The following is a 19,257-nucleotide window of genomic DNA, read 5'->3' as shown; positions in this document are numbered from 1 at the left end:
TAAAGATGAGAATAAAATCTTGAGCTGCTGGTGTGTTGTCCTATCTGATACGGTCGGAGTTGAGATTCAGGCTGCTGGTCGAAAGTTCTAAGAGTATGAGTCGATGACTAAAATACTATGCGATAGTAATGGGAAGACGACGAAGGCGGATAAAAGAGCGCACAAATATCACAAGAGCTGCAAAGCCACCTTCCTATAATATAGTACCACTTTTTTTTTTTTAAATTTTAAAGTCCTTGTATCCAATCTCTTATGTGTCTTTTAAAATGGGTGACCAAGAGTTCTAATTGTTATATTAAATATACTAAATTTTGTAATATAAAACATATAATGTATTTTCTCAACTTAACTATTTTCCATCATCATTATTTTTACTAGTAATGTTAAAAAACAAAAAAAAAATTTATTTTATTTAATATTTATTAATTATTATAGCTATTAAATGACAAATATTTTTATATTTTTGGTAATAAAAAAATATTAATAAAAAATTTTTAAAATTTTTAAATTCTCACTTTTTTTTTCTCTAACATACCTCACCGTTTTATTATACACCACGACAAAAAGACAAAATTTTATTGTACACCATGGATGACAAAAAGACAAAATTAGAGTAATGCGATTTAAATTTGAACATCTCAAAATTAATTTTCATACTATATTTTCATTTCTTTTTTAGTTGTTTTGGGCCATTACTTCCATTTTTTTAATTCATCTTATTAACACTATTTATTTAGGTACCAAACATGAAGAACGTTGAAATTATTTAGATACCAACTGAATGGCCCATTAGTAAGTCCAACCTAACTGGTCCAGTCATAAACCAAAAAGAATAATTTCAGACCAAAAATTAAAAATTTACCACATATATTCATATTTTATGTATTCCCTCTTTAGATGGCCTTCAAATGAAAATATTTACAAGACCCCTGAACCTGCTGCCTGGTAAGGTGTACCACTGCATGCCAATTTCTTCCCACTCAACACACAACGTGGCTCATCCAGACCTTGACAACAACTCAAATGATAAGAGGCGTTCGAACCGCCTGATTTGGCGAGACGTGTGCTAACAGTATTCACTTGTCAAATATGAAGACTATTATTAGTTAATTTTTATATATAAAAAAATAATTTTTATATATATAAATTTTTATATATAAAGAGATTAGACTTTTATATATACTAAAAAAATGTACAATTTTATAATATCAAGTGTTAATCATAGACAACATTCACTTGTCAAGCATGTAGACTACCACTAATTAACTTTTATATATAAAAAGATAGATATAAGATTTTTATTTTTTGATTCAACACTTGTCAAGTATCTAACTATGACACTTGTCAACTAAATAAACTGAACATTTGTCAAGTATTTAACTATGACACTTGTCAACCAAATAAACCTATTATATATTAATAGATGATAAGATTTTTATTCTTCGATTCAACACTTAGGTCCAGTTTGGGTAACCAATTTAATTAAGTTTCTTTTGATAAAATAACTTAAACAATAAATAACTCTGTTAAAAGTAACTTATAAATAAGTTATTTTGTGTTTGGATTTTTAACTCTAAAAGTGTTTATTTTATAGAAATGTGATGAAAAGTAGAAGTATTATGAGAAAAGTCATTTTTTTTTAAACTTCTCTATAAGCCCCTAAATAGCTTCTTAGAAAGTTGCAATTTGGTTTTGAAAATTGCACCCGATATTAATACTCATACTTTTCATAAATCAAAAGTTAAAAAAGTTACTTCTAAAGTTTTTCAAAAGGGCCCTTAATCCTCTTACTCCCACTTTTTTTATTTTCAATTATTTGATATGGATAACAACTAAGCCTTAGAAAAAAAATTGAATGAATAATAATTACCCCAAGTCTCAAATAAATGTAAAAAATTTTATCAAAAAAATATAAAAATATAAAAAAATAAATATTTAATTGGAAGTTTGATGAAAAAAATAGTAAAAATAAAGGGAGAACAAGTCATCCATATTGTCTGTGGATCAAAAAGAAAAATGTAATTTTAATTTTTAAAATTTTTTATAAAATATAATTTTTAATCATTTAATTTTTTTTTACTTAAAAGAATAACTTTTATATATACATACTTTTATATATAAAGAAATTAGACTTCTATATATACTAAAAAAATATACAACTTTATGATGTCAAATGTCGAACATAAACAGCATCCACTTGACAAGTATTGAGACTGCCAATAGTTAGCTTTTATAAATAAAGATATGACTTTTATATATAAAGAGATTAGACTTCTATATATACTAAAAAAATGAAAAACTTTATGATGCCAAGTGTCGATCATAGACAGCATTCACTCATCAAGCATGGAGACTACCATTAATTAGCTTTTATATATAAAGAGACAGATATAAGATTTTTATTCTTTGATTCAACACTTGTCAAGTATCTAGCTGTGAGACTTGTCATTTAAATAAATCTAATACTTGTCAAGTATTTAACTATAACACTTGTCAAGTATCTAAGTTCTAGAAAAACAAAAATTGAATGAATAATAATAAACAAATGTAAAAAATTTTATCAAAAAAATATAAAAATATGAAAAATAAATATTTAATTGGAAGTTTGATAAAAAAAAATAGTGAAAGTAAAGGAAGAATAAGTTATCGGTATCATTTGTGGATCAAAGAGGAAAATGAACTTTTAATTTTCAAAATTATTTTCATAAAATATGATTTTTTATCATTTAATATTTTTCTATATTTTTTTACTTAAAAAGATAGTTTTCATATATACAGACTTTTATATATAAAGATATTAAACTTTTATATACACTAAAAAAATGTACAACTTTATGATGTCAAGTGTCGATCATAAACAGCATCCACTTGTCAAGAATGGAGACTACCATTAGTTGACTTTTATATATAAAGAAATAACTTTTATATATACAGACTTTTATATATAAAGAGATTAGACTTCTATATATACTAAAAAAATGTACAACTTTATGATGGCAAGTTTCGATCATAAACAGCATTCACTTGTAAAGCTTAGAAACTACCACTAGTTAGCTTTTATATATAAAGAGATAGATATAAGATTTTTATTTTTTGATTCAACACTTATTAAGTATCTAACTATAACACTTGTCAAGTATTTAATTATGACACTTGTCAACCAAATAAACCTATTATATATTAATAGATAATAAAATTTTTATTCTTCCATGCAACACTTAATCCTCTTACTCTCACTTTTTTTTATTTTCAATTATTTGATGGATAACAACTAAGTCATAAAAAAAATAAAATTAAATGAATAATAATTACCCAACGTCTCAAACAAATAAAAATATTTTTAACAAAAAAATATAAAAATATAAAAAAATAAATATTTAATTAAAAATTTGATGAAAAAAATAGTGAAAGTAAAGGAAAAACGAGTTATCGATGTCGTTTGTGGATCAAATAGGAAAATGAATTTTTAATTTTTAAAATTATTTTCATAAAATATGATTTTTTATTATTTAATATTTTTTTATATTTTTTTACTTAAAAAGATGACTTTTTTTATATATACAAACTTTTATATATAAAAATATTAGACTTCTATCTATACTAAAAAAATGTACAACTTTATGATGCCAAGTGTCGATCATAGACATCATCCACTTGTCAAGCATGGAGACCAGAGGCGGATTCAGAGAGGACCTGCATGGGCCATGGCCCCCCTAAAATTTTAAAACTTAAAATATATACAATATAATATGTAAATTTTTAGATAATATATCTACTAGTTCAATGGTTAGAGAAAAGCATGTTATACTCCAACACATGGGTTCAAATTTCATTTCATGCATTTTAAATTTATTATTTTTATTTTTTCAATTTTTTGATCTTTTTTATAATTTTTCTATCTATTATTATATAAAAATACTTTAGTTTTTATAATAATTCTTAATTGAATATAATAAAAAAAATACATAAAAATAAATTAGATTAAATTTTATTTTTTATGATATTAAAATCAAAATATATTAAGTAAATTATTTATTTTTTATAATAATTACTAATTGAATGTAATAAAAAAATATACATAAAAATAAATTAGATTAAATTTTATTTTTTATGATATTAAAATCAAAATATATTAAGTGAATTATTTATTAATATGAATATATCTTATATATTATATTCATTAATTTATTTTAAAATATATATATTAAAAGTATTAGAGAAAATAATTTATATTATTTATTTTATATCTTTTATAATACGAATAAAAATTAGAATTTTATGAAAAAAAACTTTAATATAAATGATTTTTTTAAAATTAATTTTAGTTTAAAATAATATTAAAATATAATTATTTTTTATTAAAATTTTTAATTTTAATATGGTACTTTCAATTTTTTGTTTTCGGCCCCCTCTTTATAAAATTTCTGGATCCGCCACTGATGGAGACTACTACTAGTTAGCTTTTATAATTTTAAGAAATAAATTTTATATATACAGACATTTATATATAAAGAGATTAGACTTCTATATATACTAAAAAAAGTACAACTTTATGATGGCAAGTGTCTATCATAGACAGTATTCACTTGTCAAGCATAAAGACTACTACTAGTTAGCTTTTATATATAAAGAGATAGATATAAGATTTTTATTCTTTGATTCAACACTTATTAAGTATCTAGCTATGACACTTGTTAACTAAATAAATCTAACACTTGTCAAGCATTTAACTATGACACTTGTCAACTAAATAAACCTATTATATATTAATAGATAATAAAATTTTTATTCTGCCATTCAACACTTAATCCTCTTACTCCTATTTTTTTTTATTTTCAATTATTTGATATGGATAACAACTAAGCCCTAAAAAAAATAAAGTTGAATAAATAATAATTATCCAATGTCTCAAACAAATGTAAAGATTTTTATCAAAAAACTATAAAAATATAAAAAAATAAATATTTAATTAAAAATTTGATGAAAAAATATTGAAAACAAAGGGAGAACGAGTTATCGATGTCATTTGTGGATCAAAGAGAAAAATAAATTTTTAATTTTTAAAATTATTTTTATAAAATATAATTTTTCATCATTTAATATTTTTTATATTTTTTTACTTAAAAAGATAGCTTTTATATATATAGACTTTTATATATAAAGATATTAAACTTTTATATATACTAAAAAAATATATAACTTTATGATGCCAAGTGTCGATCATAGACAGCATCCACTTCTCAAGCATGGAGATTACCACTAGTTAGCTTTTATATATAAAGAAATAACTTTTATATATACAGACTTTTATATATAAAGAGATTAGACTTCTATATATACTAAAAAAATGTACAACTTTATGATGCCAAGTGTCGATCATAGACAGCATTCACTTGTTAAGCATAGAGACTACCACTAGTTAGCTTTTATATATAAAGAGATAGATATAAGATTTTTATTCTTTGATTCAACACTTATTAAGTATCTAGTTATGACACTTGTCAACTAAATAAATCTAACACTTGTCAAGTATTTAACTATGACACTTGTCAACCAAATAAACCTATTATATATTAATAGATAATAAGATTTTTATTCTTCCATTCAACACTTAATCCTTTTACTGTAACAGCCCAGACCATCCGCTAGCACGATATTATCCGCTTTGGCACACAAGGCCTCACGGTTTTGCTTTTGACGATAGGGATGATAGCCGAAACCCCCCACACTCACTCGTCAAAATACGTCATGTTAGGGAGAGGGGGTATCCACACCTTTATAAGGCATGCTTCGTTCCCCTCCCCAACCGATGTGGGACCTTACAAACCACCTCCCTAAGGGAGCCGAGCGAGGCCCTCGCTGGCACATCGATTCGGGCTCCAGCTCTGATACCATCTGTAACAGCCCAAACCACCCGCTAGCACGATATTGTCCACTTTGACACACAATGCCTCACTGTTTTGTCTTTGACGATAGGGATGATAGCCGAAACCCCCCACACTCACTCGTCAAAACGCGTCATGCTAGGGAGAGGTATCCACACATGCTTCGTTCCCCTCTCCAACCGATGTGGGACCTTACACTTACCCTCATTTTTTCTATTTTCAATTATTTGATATGGTCATATGGATAACAACTAAGCCTTAGAAAAAAAAATAAAATTAAATGAATAATAATTACCCAAAGTCTCAAACAAATGTAAAAAATTTTATCAAAAAAATAGAAAAATATAAAAAAATAAATATTTAATTGAAAGTTTGATGAAAAAATAGTGAAAGCAAAGAGAGAACGAGTTATCGATATCGTTTGTGGATCAAAGAGAAAAATATATTTTTTTATTTTTAATTTTTTTATAAAATATAATTTTTCATCATTTAATATTTTTTTTATATTTTTTTACTTAAAAAAATAGCTTTTATATATACAGACTTTTATGTATAAAGAGATTAGATTTCTATATATACTAAAAAAATATACAACTTTATGATGTCAAGTGTCGATCATAAACAGCATCTACTTGTAAAGTATAGAGACTACCACTAGTTAACTTTTATATATAAAGAGATGGGTTTTATATATTCAGTCTTTTATATATAAAGAGATTAGACTTCTATATATACTAAAAAAATGTACAATTTTATGATGGCAAGTGTCAATCATAGACAACATTCACTTGTCAAGCATAGAGACTACCACTAGTTAGCTTTTATATATAAAGAGATAGATATAAGATTTTTATTCTTTAATTCAACACTTGTCAAGTATTTTGTTATAACACTTCTCAACTAAATAAACCTAACACTTGTTAAGTGTTTAACTATAATACTCGTCAACCCAATAAACCTATTATATATTAATAAATAATAAGATTTTATTCTTCCATTCAACACTTAATTCTCTTACTCTCACTTTTTCTATTTCAATTATTTGATATAGATAACAACTAAACCCTAGAAGAAAAAAATTTAATGAATAATAATTATTCAAAGTCTTAAACAAATGTAAAGATTTCTATAAAAAAAACATTTACTTAAAAGTTTGATAAAAAAAATAGTGAAAGCAAAGAAAAACAAGTTATAGATGTGGTTTGTAGATAAAAGAGAAAAATGTATTTTTAATTTTTAAATTTTTCTTTTAAAATATATTTTTTATTATTTAATATTTTTTTAATATTTTTTAACTTAAAAAGATAGCTTTTTTATATACAAATTTTTATATATAAAGAGATTAGATTTCTATATATACTAAAAAATGTACAATTTTATAATGCCAAATGTCGATCACAGACCGCATTCATTTGTCAAGTATAGAGATTACCACTAGTTAATTTTTATATATAAAGAGATTTTTATATTTTTTTACTTAAAAAGATAGCTTTTATATATACAAATTTTTATATATAAAAAGATTAGACTTTTATATATACTAAAAAAATATACAACTTTATAATGTTAAGTGTGGATCATAGATCGCATTCATTTGTCAAATATAAAGACTACTACTAATTAACTTTTATATATAAAGAAATAGATATAAGATTTTTATTTTTTAATTTAACATTTAACTCTGTTGTTCCTATTTTTTCTATTTTTATTTAGTTGATATGGATAATAACTAAACCCTAAATAAAATAAAATAAAATAAAATAAATAATAATTACTCAAAGTCTCAAATAAATGTAAAAATTCTGTATTTTTAAATTTTGTTTATAAAATATAATTTTTCATCGTTTAATATTTTTTTATATTTTGTTTAGCTTAAAAAATGTACTAGAAGAAGTTAGAAGAGAAAAGAATTCAGAGTATCAGTCGGTCAGTCCTATTAAAGAGCGGGGAACTGAAGAGGTTGGGGGTTTAGGCGTTGTTTGCTGCATTGCGTGAGAGAGAAACAAGAACAAGGTGGGGATTGAAATGAAGGGAGGGAGGAAGAAGAGCGATGCTGCTGCAAATGATGAGCAGATTCAGCTCGCTCTACAAAACAAGACGGAGACGGGAATGGGAATGAGAATGGGAGGGGATCACCAAACCCTTGTGACTGTCCCTCACTCTAACTCTCCCAACCTTGATGACGGCTTCTACGAAATTGAGGCCATTCGCCGTAAGAGGATGCGCAAGGTGCACCTTTTTTCATCTGTCTCTGTCTATTTATTTCATCTTATAATCAAATGCTAATGCTATTGCTATTAAAACCACACAGGGTGAACTCCAGTACCTTATCAAATGGTCAGTTTCCCTTGATGAGCCCTTGTTTGATTATTTGTGTTGTTGTACATTTGATTGATGGGTGATGACATTGACAGGCGGGGATGGCCCGAGACTGCCAACACATGGGAGCCTCTTGACAATCTCCAGTCAGTTCCGGAGGTCATCGATGCTTTTGAGGACTGGTACAAACTACGAAATTCGCGTAACCATTTAGGAATTTTATTCAATTCCAAGCCATGCATCATTATGCAGTGTTCTTTTCCCTAATTTTCTGTGTTTTCTTAATCTAGCCTGAGATCTGGAAAACAGCGGAGGCGCAAACGCAAGCACGTTGATCACCACACACATCCCAAGAAGAGGCACCACCGCTCCGCCACTTCTTACACCCTTAGACGCTTCCCTACTCCCGCAGCTGACCACCATTTGGAACCGGAACCTGAACCTCTTGCAGTTGCAGGCCCTCTTCCTCCCGATCTTCCAGCCAATCCTCAGACGGTTGTCTTTGCTGACGAATCGGAAACTAACACTGATGGCAGCAGGGCGCAACCACCCAATCAAAATGGGTTTGCGGTTGCTTCCGGCCAAATTATTCTGAGGAGTCAGGAAAATGACTACGATCCAAAGCTCAGTGAACTTCGAGCAACAACAAACAATGGGGTTGATGCAGATAATCTTGCACCTCATGTTCAACTAGTAAATGCCTCCGCAGGAAATGGTCATCCAGCTGGTGATTTGAAGGTGAATTCCATGGACCCACCTCAAAGTGACCGCTGCAGAGGCGCAAAAAGGAGGAAATCAGGATCTGTGAAGCGATTCAAGTGTCCATCTGAGGCTGTTGATACTCAGAAGTCATTCAGTGTGTTTGGAACAGGCCGGGCAGGAATGCCTCGTGATGTGGGGAATAATAGTCATGGTAGGAATTGCAATGTAGGGAATATTGTCAAGATTATAAAGCCAATAGGCTATTCAGCTTCATTGTCTGGCAACACACAGGATATCTTGGTGACCTTTATTGCTGTGAGGTTAGTCACTCAACTAACTGTCCCATATTTTGTAGCTACACCTTGATATAGAAGCTGATAATTATAGTAGTTTTCATGAGTATGTTCATGAAGTCATAATTAAGGACCTTAAATCCAACAAGCAAGTAGAATTAGTAGAATTGTGATAGAACCAGGAGCTAGTAGAACGTTAGGACTTTATTGCTGAAAAGGGATTGCAAATCGCACTCTCTAGAAGGTTCTTAGACAGTTGGAACTACCAACTGAGAGAGAGAGTTTCTCTCCAGCTCTAACAGAATTGACAAAACAGAAAAGCATAAAACCAAAACTAACTACAATACACCTATTAATAGGTGGTCAGAAGTAGAGCTAACTAACCAACAGCCGGTTAAACCAATCTAGAATTGCTAACTATCAGCTAATAGAGTAGAGCTACTTATCTCTTCTCTTGTAAAATACCCCAAACCTGTTACTAGGCCCCACTCTATCAATTAACGTACTGAACTTTAGTCATATACTCATGCACAAAATTTGTTAATTTACATTTGATGCATATTGCAGCTCACCATTATGAGCATTGAATGATGAACTCATGAATAAAAATTTGAATTATCAAAGTTCTGAAGTTTAGCTTGTTCCAATCACTTGTGACCATGGCTATTTGAAAAAGCACAAAAAAAAGGCGGTAAATTACACTCACCCCTCTAGTCCAACTTATACTAATCCTCTCTAAGCTATCTATTATTGACATGAAATACCAAGAATACCTCCACCTTTTTTGTCCCTACCAGATCACAGTATTACACATTCAGACCATCCAACACTCTTCTCTTTGCTCCATTGCCACCAGTCCACCACCATCACCGCTTGTTGTCAACCTATTTATAATTAATTAGTGATTACATATTAATTAATTCTATAGCCGCCTAGTTACGTGTGTTGTATGATTGTAATGTGAAGTACTTTTGTTTTGAACCCTCATGCTGAGATTGGGATTTCATGAGCTTCTATCTATCAAAAGTAACTGTTTATGGTCCCAAAATATCAATTCCTTCAAGGAAAATAGCCTCCCACTAGCTTAATCTTCATTTTGCAACTTGTTCCCGAACATTCTCTTCAACCACACCAGTTATGAATTTCGTGTTATGGTGGGGGAGGAATGGAGAGAAGAATGTTTGATGATGAATGGAGGGGTTTTTGTGTTTTCCTTTAATATAATGAAAAATGTCACTTGATCAAATTAAACCATACATTTATTGTTTGTTGTAGAAAGAAATATTGATCAAACTTTTGTTGGTAATATTTGCAATGTAATTTATTTCTGTTTCATGTTGTAGATTTGTAATGGACAAATGTAGAATGAACTCGTATAAATGTAGCTTGCTATTTATTTTGTATAATTGCAACTTGACATTTATATTTATTATGATTGAAACTTACTTTCATTTGGCTCATATTACGTGATTATATGAGGTCTAATTTCCACAAGTAATTTTGTTGTTAAATTTGGTATCCTTTCCACTCCTTTTATGAATACTGGAGTGAAGTCAGTTGTTTTTAATAATCATAAAGCTTGCTTCTTTGCATAATGGTCCCTTTATGAACGTCACAGGTGCGACGGAGCAGAAGTTTTGGTGGATAACAAATATCTAAAGGAACACAATCCCCTCCTGGTAATCTGCTACCCCAACCGTATCAATGTTTGATTATGTCCTTTGAAGCTTCTCAAAATGTTTATGGTCTGTGGCTCTAACACTTTTTGCTAATGATGTTTCAGCTGATCAATTACTATGAGCAGCATCTCCGGTACATTCCATGATTGAACATGTTTAAGGGACTTGTGCAGTTAGATATTCCAGTCTTTGCTGTTCAGTGGTATAGAAAGAATGTATTTATAGAGGCACTAGCTAGTTAAAGGCCGGTTACTGTATAACAACAGTTAGACCAATTGCTAACGTGCTTGTATGACAAGTGTGTTAACATGAGCATGACTAGGAAATCGTAGTTTTCTCTTTAGAAACCTGTTCCTACACCCTGTTATAACTTATAACCGCTTTGCACATATTGGGTTTTTCGCAATTTAAATTTAATTTGGTGTGTGGATGGACTGAAATTTGTGAAAGTTGATCACCCTTTTTTCCTGTTCTTAATGTGAAACTTCAACTTTCGTGGTAACTGGGTTCATTCTTAGAAATTGTTATGAAAAGGAATTAGGTCTGTCTACCCAATACTGATCATACGAATGAGAGAAGTATAGTAAGTTTTTTTTTTTTTTGGGTCAAGCTGGTAGCAGAAACCCAACCCTATCGACTACACAGTACCCGACCCAGTTCCTTGTGCATCTCCCGCCCCTCCCTCCCCTCCCCCCTTTGAACGACAATCTCCCGCCTCCTCAGTCTTAGCCCCTGTTTTCATGATGAAAAGGAGTTTTTCTTGGAACTTCAACCCCAGTGATTCCCTGACGCCTTTGCTCATGTTTTTGCCGCCAGTATCAGAGACGATGACCATTGTCGTCTTTGAGCTCAGAACGCCAAGGATCTCCTTCCTCATCTTCCTCAGCAACAGTTCTTCATGGTGAAAGGAGTTACACGTCGCTTTTCCTACCTAACGGCTTTCCTAATGCTTCTGTTTCGTACCACTCCTCTCTAGCCATTGCACTAATTTATTCTCCATATTTTTTTATTTTTTTGTCTTTGCGCAAGAACCTGATTATTATTTTCATTAGCTCAGTGCGCCTTATACTCACCGCCACTCTTCAAAAACTCCCATCCTCAATTCTGATTTCTGCTAAGGCCTCATTGATTATATTGTATCTGTTTATTGCTTTCTTGTGTGGTTCCAATACTTCTTTCATATCGAATCTCTGGGTTGCCACCATGCTCTTGCCTTGTTTGATTTCCATGATTTTGTTGTTCCAGAGTTGTCACATTGGTGCTTGTGTGATTAGTGGTTCTGGTTCCTCTTTCCACTGGACTTGGGTTGTTACTCTTATCATGTAACCTGAAACTCTCTCTCCCTCTATTCTAATATAAATTAGCTATTTTCGTTTCTCGTCTGATTATGCTCATCATAGGTAATTGTCTCCCAAGTCTATTATCTGATGTCATTGATGCCAGTTGATGAGCCAAAGAGTTGCCTCCCCATGGTGCCCATGTGACTCCCACATCTGGAGCTTCCTCCAACATTTGGATAACATCTCTAAGAATTGCATCCATTTCTGCCCAGTATGTCTTTGAAGCATGAACACTTTGTTAATTTGTCGTGTTTGCGTGTCGGACATATTTCTGATACGACACTCGTCAACACTCGTCTGACATGCATGTTTTCTATGTCCAACTGTGTTTTAAAAAATTAAAACATTCTTTTTCGGTTTTGGACACAGCTAAGTACTATCATGTCACGTGTCCACACGTCCAGCCTTATTTTTAATATCTATTCTTGAAATGAGTTTAGAAATAGTATATATTATTAATTATTAAAAAATATTTTAAATATATTATATAATTAAAAATATTAAAAACAATAAAAAATTAATTTATATTTAATATTAATAAAATACTAAAATATCATCATAATTTATCTTAAAAAATTTTATATTTTATATATATACGGTGTCTCCGTGACTTGTAAGAATTTTAAATTCATGTATTCATGTGTTCCATAACGTGTCCATGCATAATAGTGAATAACTAATATAAAAGGCAAAGAAAAGTGATCTGTTTATCTAATCATGAATTGAAGAGTCATTCTTAATAATATAATCATGTAGATCATTCTTTCAATGTGATCAAAGCAAAAAATAAAAGACATGTATTTTATTGGAATAATAGCAACTAGCGTCTAGCTAGTTCCAAAGAACAAAATAGTACTTTGCGTTTGTGTTATGGACAAGGCCAAATGTTCTTAGAAAAAGAGCTTCCGAAATCGTTACACTGCAATAACGGAAAATAATAAATCAAACAGGTAATGTATCCAAGGTAATAAAAGCAATAGTTAATGAAGGCGTTACGAAGTCAGAAAATTAAGTTGGGAAAATGGCTACGAATTTAAGGGAGTAATGTCTACGTTACTATAAGAAGGGAAAGGGTAACAAATCAAGGTATGTACATCCACAAATACTAAGACATTTACTGTCTTAACTCAGCTCTTCAAAGCTTCTCCCAAGTTAAAAACATATAACAGTGGATGATTCCCCCAATGAATGTTATGTTAACAACGGTTTCGTCTCATATATTGTGTGTACTTAGCAAAGGGTATACCACACACCACGTTATCTGAAGGTCCAGAAACTTTGTAAAAAAAAAAAAAGAAACACATAACAATTTCACATCCTCAGTCAGTCATTCACAAAGAGAGCACTCAGAGCAGAAACCATGGTTCAAGCAAAATTCTGCTAATATTTTATTTTCCATGACAAGAAAAATCAAATATAAAACTGTTATTTAAGAGAGGAGTATTAAAAATTGGGCCAAAAAGGGTAAATTCATACAACAGAAGCCAGAAGAAACAGATGCCAAACTAGTGAAACTAAAATCTTGGCATTCTCACATATTTGTCAAACATCTGAAACAAATCAGAACACATAGTGTGATTGCTTGTAAAGACACAAGTAACATAAAAGCACTAAATGTAGAATATAGAAACAAAAGCTGTGCCATATGAACAAGTTCAGATTAGGAAAAGCAAATAATAGCTGCTTCTATATTAATTAAAATATAAGATCAAAAGTTCAAAATTAGACATTGGACTTCTTACCAATGCTACTCTTCTGCTTGCTAGCTCCCAACATAACAGACAACATATATCAATGCATCAGATGTTGAAGTATCTCAAATAACAATAATCTGCAAGTGATTTGCATTCAAGTAATAACCTCCAGATAAGGTTCAAGGCTGATATAATCGAAGTAATCTTTGGACACTAGGATTAGTACGATATTTGAATCCATCAGTATTAACTGAATGAAAAATATTATCGAGATTATGACCTACAGCAATAGCAACATCAATAAACACAATCGAAAACACACACCAAGCATCTACAAGGAAAGGTAGTTAAGGATAATTCATTTTATTTAATTCAACTGCTCATCTGCAATTATCAAGAAAACTCTATTTAAGGTACGAAATTAATCTAGCACAACAAGTTTCTGATACTCCGGGCCAGCAATTGCAGTTTCCATGGAAGCTTCAGGACTTATTTCGCCATCATTGTCCATGAACAAGCTCAACAGATTCTTAGAGAACCCACTCACGAGCGCCACTCCTTGCTGGGTGGATGGCACCGGAGTGGCCCTCGAATCCCTTAGATTCCAGAAAACAATCTGAGGAACGGCAGAGCCATAACCTTTCTCACTATATTTTCTAATAATTGCTTGGTAGTCAGTCTCCCAAGGGTTTGCGGATGCTTGATCGAACTCCATGTCACTGAACACAAATACCCTCTTAATCATCTGATCTGCTTTCAATTTTCCATTCACAGCCACCTCTAAAATGCGATCAAATACAGCCTGAAAATCTGTGTTTCCTCCCCACTCCATCTCCTTAATAAACTCAGCCTTGGAACGAAGATCTTCGCCTTCAATCAAATGAAGCTTAGGTTCCTCGCTGAATGTGATAACCTTTCCCTTCCATGGTTCCTCATTCAATTCAGACACCAATAGTCCCAATGCCACAGAAACCTCCATGGGGACCCCATCCATGCTCCCAGAAACATCACACACAGCCAAACAGTTCTTCATCTTACCTTTACTGAGCATGTCACTCACCATTCTGCTCCACTGTAGCTCTGCCACCTCACCGCCATCTCCGTCCCCCAAAGACCTAATAATCTCGTGAGGAAGTAAAGCGCCGGCTGCAATGGTAGTCTTCCCTGACTTCACGTCCTCGAGGTACTTCTCAAACCTTTCTTTGTCATGCTTTAAGAACTTCTCCTTATATAACTTCATGGCCACGGAGGCGACTCTGTTGTACGGGATTGAATCCCAACGGTTCGCACCCATGAAAACCTCGGGAAGTTCTAGAACCTTCCTCAGAGGGACAAGAACGTCTTTCCTCAACCGATCGCGGACCCTGTAAACATAATGCGCCTCCTCGATTCCTTCATATTCAGGGTTACCGTTGCGAGGGAAGATCCTCGTGGCAATAGTCTCGCACAACAACGTTGATCGGTCAAAAGAAGAATCAACCGAAGGGCACCACTTTGCTGCAAGACTGATCTTGGTCAACGCACCGGAATTCAGATTCTGGAGATCATTTTCCAAACAATCGGCGAAGTGATCCGAGACGCTATCGTGGAGGAGCCGAAAATTCTCATCGCTGTTGTAACGATCGAGGAGTTTCTTGGCCATGGCGAGTTTCCTCTCTTCCCTCAAAGCATGGGCCTTCTCTTTCTCCGCCACAGGATCCGAAACCTTCTGTAAGGGCTTTGATTTGAATGGCCTCCTCTTTAGCCTGTTCCTCTTGCTGGATCGTTTAACGCTAAGCCACCGCTGCTTCTGATGACTGCGCACATCGGAACCTTCTAGAAGCCTGTAGAGTATCTCAGGGAGGTCTTTGAAATATCCAAAATCGGCGAGGGAGGGGACGTTGGCTGCGAGTGTCTTAGGGTGGTTAGAGAATAGCCACGTGGCAGCGGCGTAGAAGCCATCGCGATCGGACTTGCCGGTGCCACGGACGCCTCGGAGGTTACAGATTAGTTTGAGTGTGGTGAGGGGGTTGTGGGCCCATGCCACGTGGAGCCTCTCTCTGACGGAGTCCGGGGGAGTGTCGGGGACGACGTGGAAGAAGAAGTCGAGGCATGGGTTGCCGGATGACAAGAAGGTTGCGGAGTTGTTTTCGGTGAATCCCATTGGTGGTTTTGGTTGGATGGTGGTTCTGGTGTTGAATTTTGAAACCATTACGTCAATGAAGGGATCAGAGGGTTCGATTGGGGTTGTGGTGGTGGCGGTGGAGGTTGGGGTTAGGAAGGATTTTGGTTTAGGATTGTAGATTTCAGGTGGGCCTAGGAGAGTGACCATCGCACTTGTTGCTGGTGTGTGGGTTGAAATGAAATGGTGATGAAGACATGCGAGAGGCCAACGTCGATGCGAAACTTGGGAAACCGAGCGAAAATGGTAGGATGGTTGTTTTGAGCGAACAGGTTCAGTGCAATTTTATAGGAAAAATTAGAGCGCGGAGACGGATTTTTTTTAAATAAATATTTAAATTCAAGTAAATGAGTTAATAATATACATATCTCGTTTGAAGGTATGTCTAAAATGAGTACAATAATTATGTGTTTATTGGATATGTCATATTTATATAAATAATTATATTTTATCTACTTATATCTACTTATAATATATTAAAATTGAGTTTTCTCTCGACTAATAGAAATGAGGTGTCAAATCTTCATGAATTCATTTTTTCGCCAAAATAAATACACTATTTTTCTCTTTTAAATTTATTTTATAAAAATATCTTTATTATAATTATATTATAATTAGCATTTAAGTAATAATACATAATTATACTAATTTAGAAAAATATCTTTATTATAGTTATGTAAAATTAATATATAATGTATTATTAAACTACTTATCAATTATCAATCAAAAATATTTTTAATTATATTGATAATAATAATAATGATAATAATAATATAATATGATAATTATATGATAATGATACCGGTTATTAATAACCAATTTATATTTTTCTAAATAATTTTATTTTAGAAAAATATTTTTATTATAATTATATTACAATATTACAATTAATATTTAATGCATAATGTATAATTATACTAATTTAAGAAAATATCTTTATTATCTATCTATTCTATTATATAAAAATTGAGTTTTTATACTTAATGATGTAACTGATGTGGCATGTTCTTGAGATGTTTCCTGATCTTTCATTTAATTTGTTAAAGCAAATTAATTAATTATATCAATTAATTAATTTGATTAGATATTCAAATCTCACCATTTATTATAATTTATATGAATTGATTAATTATAATTAATTATATCAATTAATTAATTTGATTAATTATATTAATTATTTGATTTGATTGGAGTAAATATCAAATTATTTAATAAATAATAAATATGATAACAAAATATATGAATAATGCATAATTATACTAATTTAAGAAAATATATTTATTATAATTATATAAAATTAATATTTAATGTATTATTAAACTACTTATGTAACACCCTAATATTCAAATCTTTATGCTCGAGTCATAAGTTAACGATATTATGGTGGTACGACTCTCAGGTGGATTTTTAATATATAAATATAGGTAAATTCGAAAGGAGTATTAATCGAGAAGTCTGAAAAGAGTAGAAATAAAATCTCGAAGACGTATCACTCACGTTTCGACAACAAAAGATAAAACGTGAAGCCGAAAACGATATACGGACAAGGCATAAAGGAGATTAAGAGATAGATAACAGATAGATATATATAACATAAGTAAATAGCCACTAGTCGCGACCCGCGAAGTTTAGGCCGGCTAGGGTACAGTATGAAAGTAGTTGACAACAATATATCCTAATCTCTCCCAAAGGAAACATGAGAGTCTCTATAGGCAAATTCAAAAGAGTTCAATACATAATATAATCTTTTCGAAACAAAGGTGGAGAGATTCTAAGCAAAACACAAAGTAGAGAAAATAAAGATCTTCGCCGTCTCTCAGACGAACCACAGCTCACTTCTGAGCACCTGGACCTGTATCTGAAAAACAAGAGATATATACGGAATGAGAACCCCGGGCCCATGGGTTCCCAGTACGGTAAAAGTGCCAAATAAATACAATGCACTGCAATAAAAACTCACTAAGCATCCTAAACTTCTTCAACAATTATCCATCCTAGGTTCTCGCTAATCCATGAATAGGCAACTGTCATAAAGGAGTGCTAAAACTAATTCATGCTTCACATGTTTCCCAACTCGTTGACTCTTCCACGAATCAGACTCAAAATCATAAACAAAACCATCACCAGTTATTCTACCTCAGCAATTCTGTATCAATACATCATACCCTCACCTGGAGCTAGTGAAACCACATCACTGCGTCTACCCAGGGAGCTCAAATTATCTCATCAAGAACAGCCCTCAACATCCACCGACACCAGCATGAGGGGCCTCTCAGTTGTACAAGCACAAGCAATACATGCAAGTAATACACAAATAAGGTACAAGTAGAACAAGTAGCACATAATCAGTTAACATAGCATATATGATGTAGAAATCTAAAACAAATAGGCAAACCCAAACAATTCAAACATATGCAAATGATGTATGCCTGCCATATGGCTGATGATATCATCTGTCGGTTATATAGCCAACCCGACATGTCCTGGTAGCTAACCATTGGACAGAAACACCCCTTGCGGAGTGGTGGACGAAATTGTGATCACATCAATGTAGTATTCTTTGTTGTTGTATGGAGTCATTATTATGGCACTTATGTGTGGACACAACTCCGTTCAACTAACCAGCAAGTGTACTGGGTCGTCCAAGTAATACCTTACGTGAGTAAGGGTCGATCCCACAGAGATTGTTGGTATGAAGCAAGCTATGGTCACCTTGTAAATCTCAGTTAGGCAGATTAAATTGGTTTATGGATTTCGAAAATTAATAATAAATAGAAAATAAAAAGGGATAGAAATACTTATGTAAATCAATAGTGGGAATTTCAGATAGGCGTGTGGAGATGCTAGAATACTTTTGAATCTCTACTTTCTTATTGCTTTCATCCAATCCTTCTTACTCCTTTCCATGGCAAGCTGTATGTAGGGCATCACCATCATCAATGGCTACTTTTAATCTTCTCAGGAAAATAGTCCTATGCGCTGTCACTGCACGGCTAATCGTCTGGAGGTATCACCCTTGTTGATAGCTACATCCCATCCTCTCAGTGAAAATGGTCCAAATGCTCTATCACAGTACGGCTAATCATCTGTCGGTTCTCAATCAGGTTGGAATAGAATCCATTGATTCTTTTGCGTTTGTCATCACACCCAGCCTTCAGGAGTTTGAAACTCGTCACAGTCATTC

At 32.1% G+C, this 19,257-nt stretch overlaps 2 protein-coding genes across 2 annotated transcripts; one reads left to right on the top strand and one right to left on the bottom strand.

The window, feature by feature from the left end:
• The first annotated feature begins 7,841 nt into the window (after positions 1–7,841).
• Positions 7,842–11,346, top strand: LOC130967367 (chromo domain-containing protein LHP1-like). Its single transcript, XM_057892184.1, has 6 exons — positions 7,842–8,114; positions 8,197–8,222; positions 8,300–8,386; positions 8,495–9,226; positions 10,818–10,878; positions 10,983–11,346. The coding sequence occupies exons 1-6, from the start codon at positions 7,911–7,913 to the stop codon at positions 11,022–11,024; spliced, it is 1,152 nt and encodes a 383-aa protein (XP_057748167.1). The 5' UTR covers positions 7,842–7,910; the 3' UTR covers positions 11,025–11,346.
• A 2,913-nt stretch (positions 11,347–14,259) lies between these two features.
• Positions 14,260–16,313, bottom strand: LOC130967405 (uncharacterized). Its single transcript, XM_057892250.1, has one exon. The coding sequence runs from the start codon at positions 16,221–16,223 to the stop codon at positions 14,334–14,336; it is 1,890 nt and encodes a 629-aa protein (XP_057748233.1). The 5' UTR covers positions 16,224–16,313; the 3' UTR covers positions 14,260–14,333.
• Between the last annotated feature and the right edge of the window lie 2,944 nt (positions 16,314–19,257).

Source organism: Arachis stenosperma, chromosome 3 (genome assembly GCF_014773155.1).
Source record: "Arachis stenosperma cultivar V10309 chromosome 3, arast.V10309.gnm1.PFL2, whole genome shotgun sequence".
NCBI lineage: Eukaryota > Viridiplantae > Streptophyta > Magnoliopsida > Fabales > Fabaceae > Arachis > Arachis stenosperma.
The sequence above is the reverse complement of the archived record's forward strand: the minus strand, read 5'-3'. Positions and strand labels throughout refer to the sequence as shown.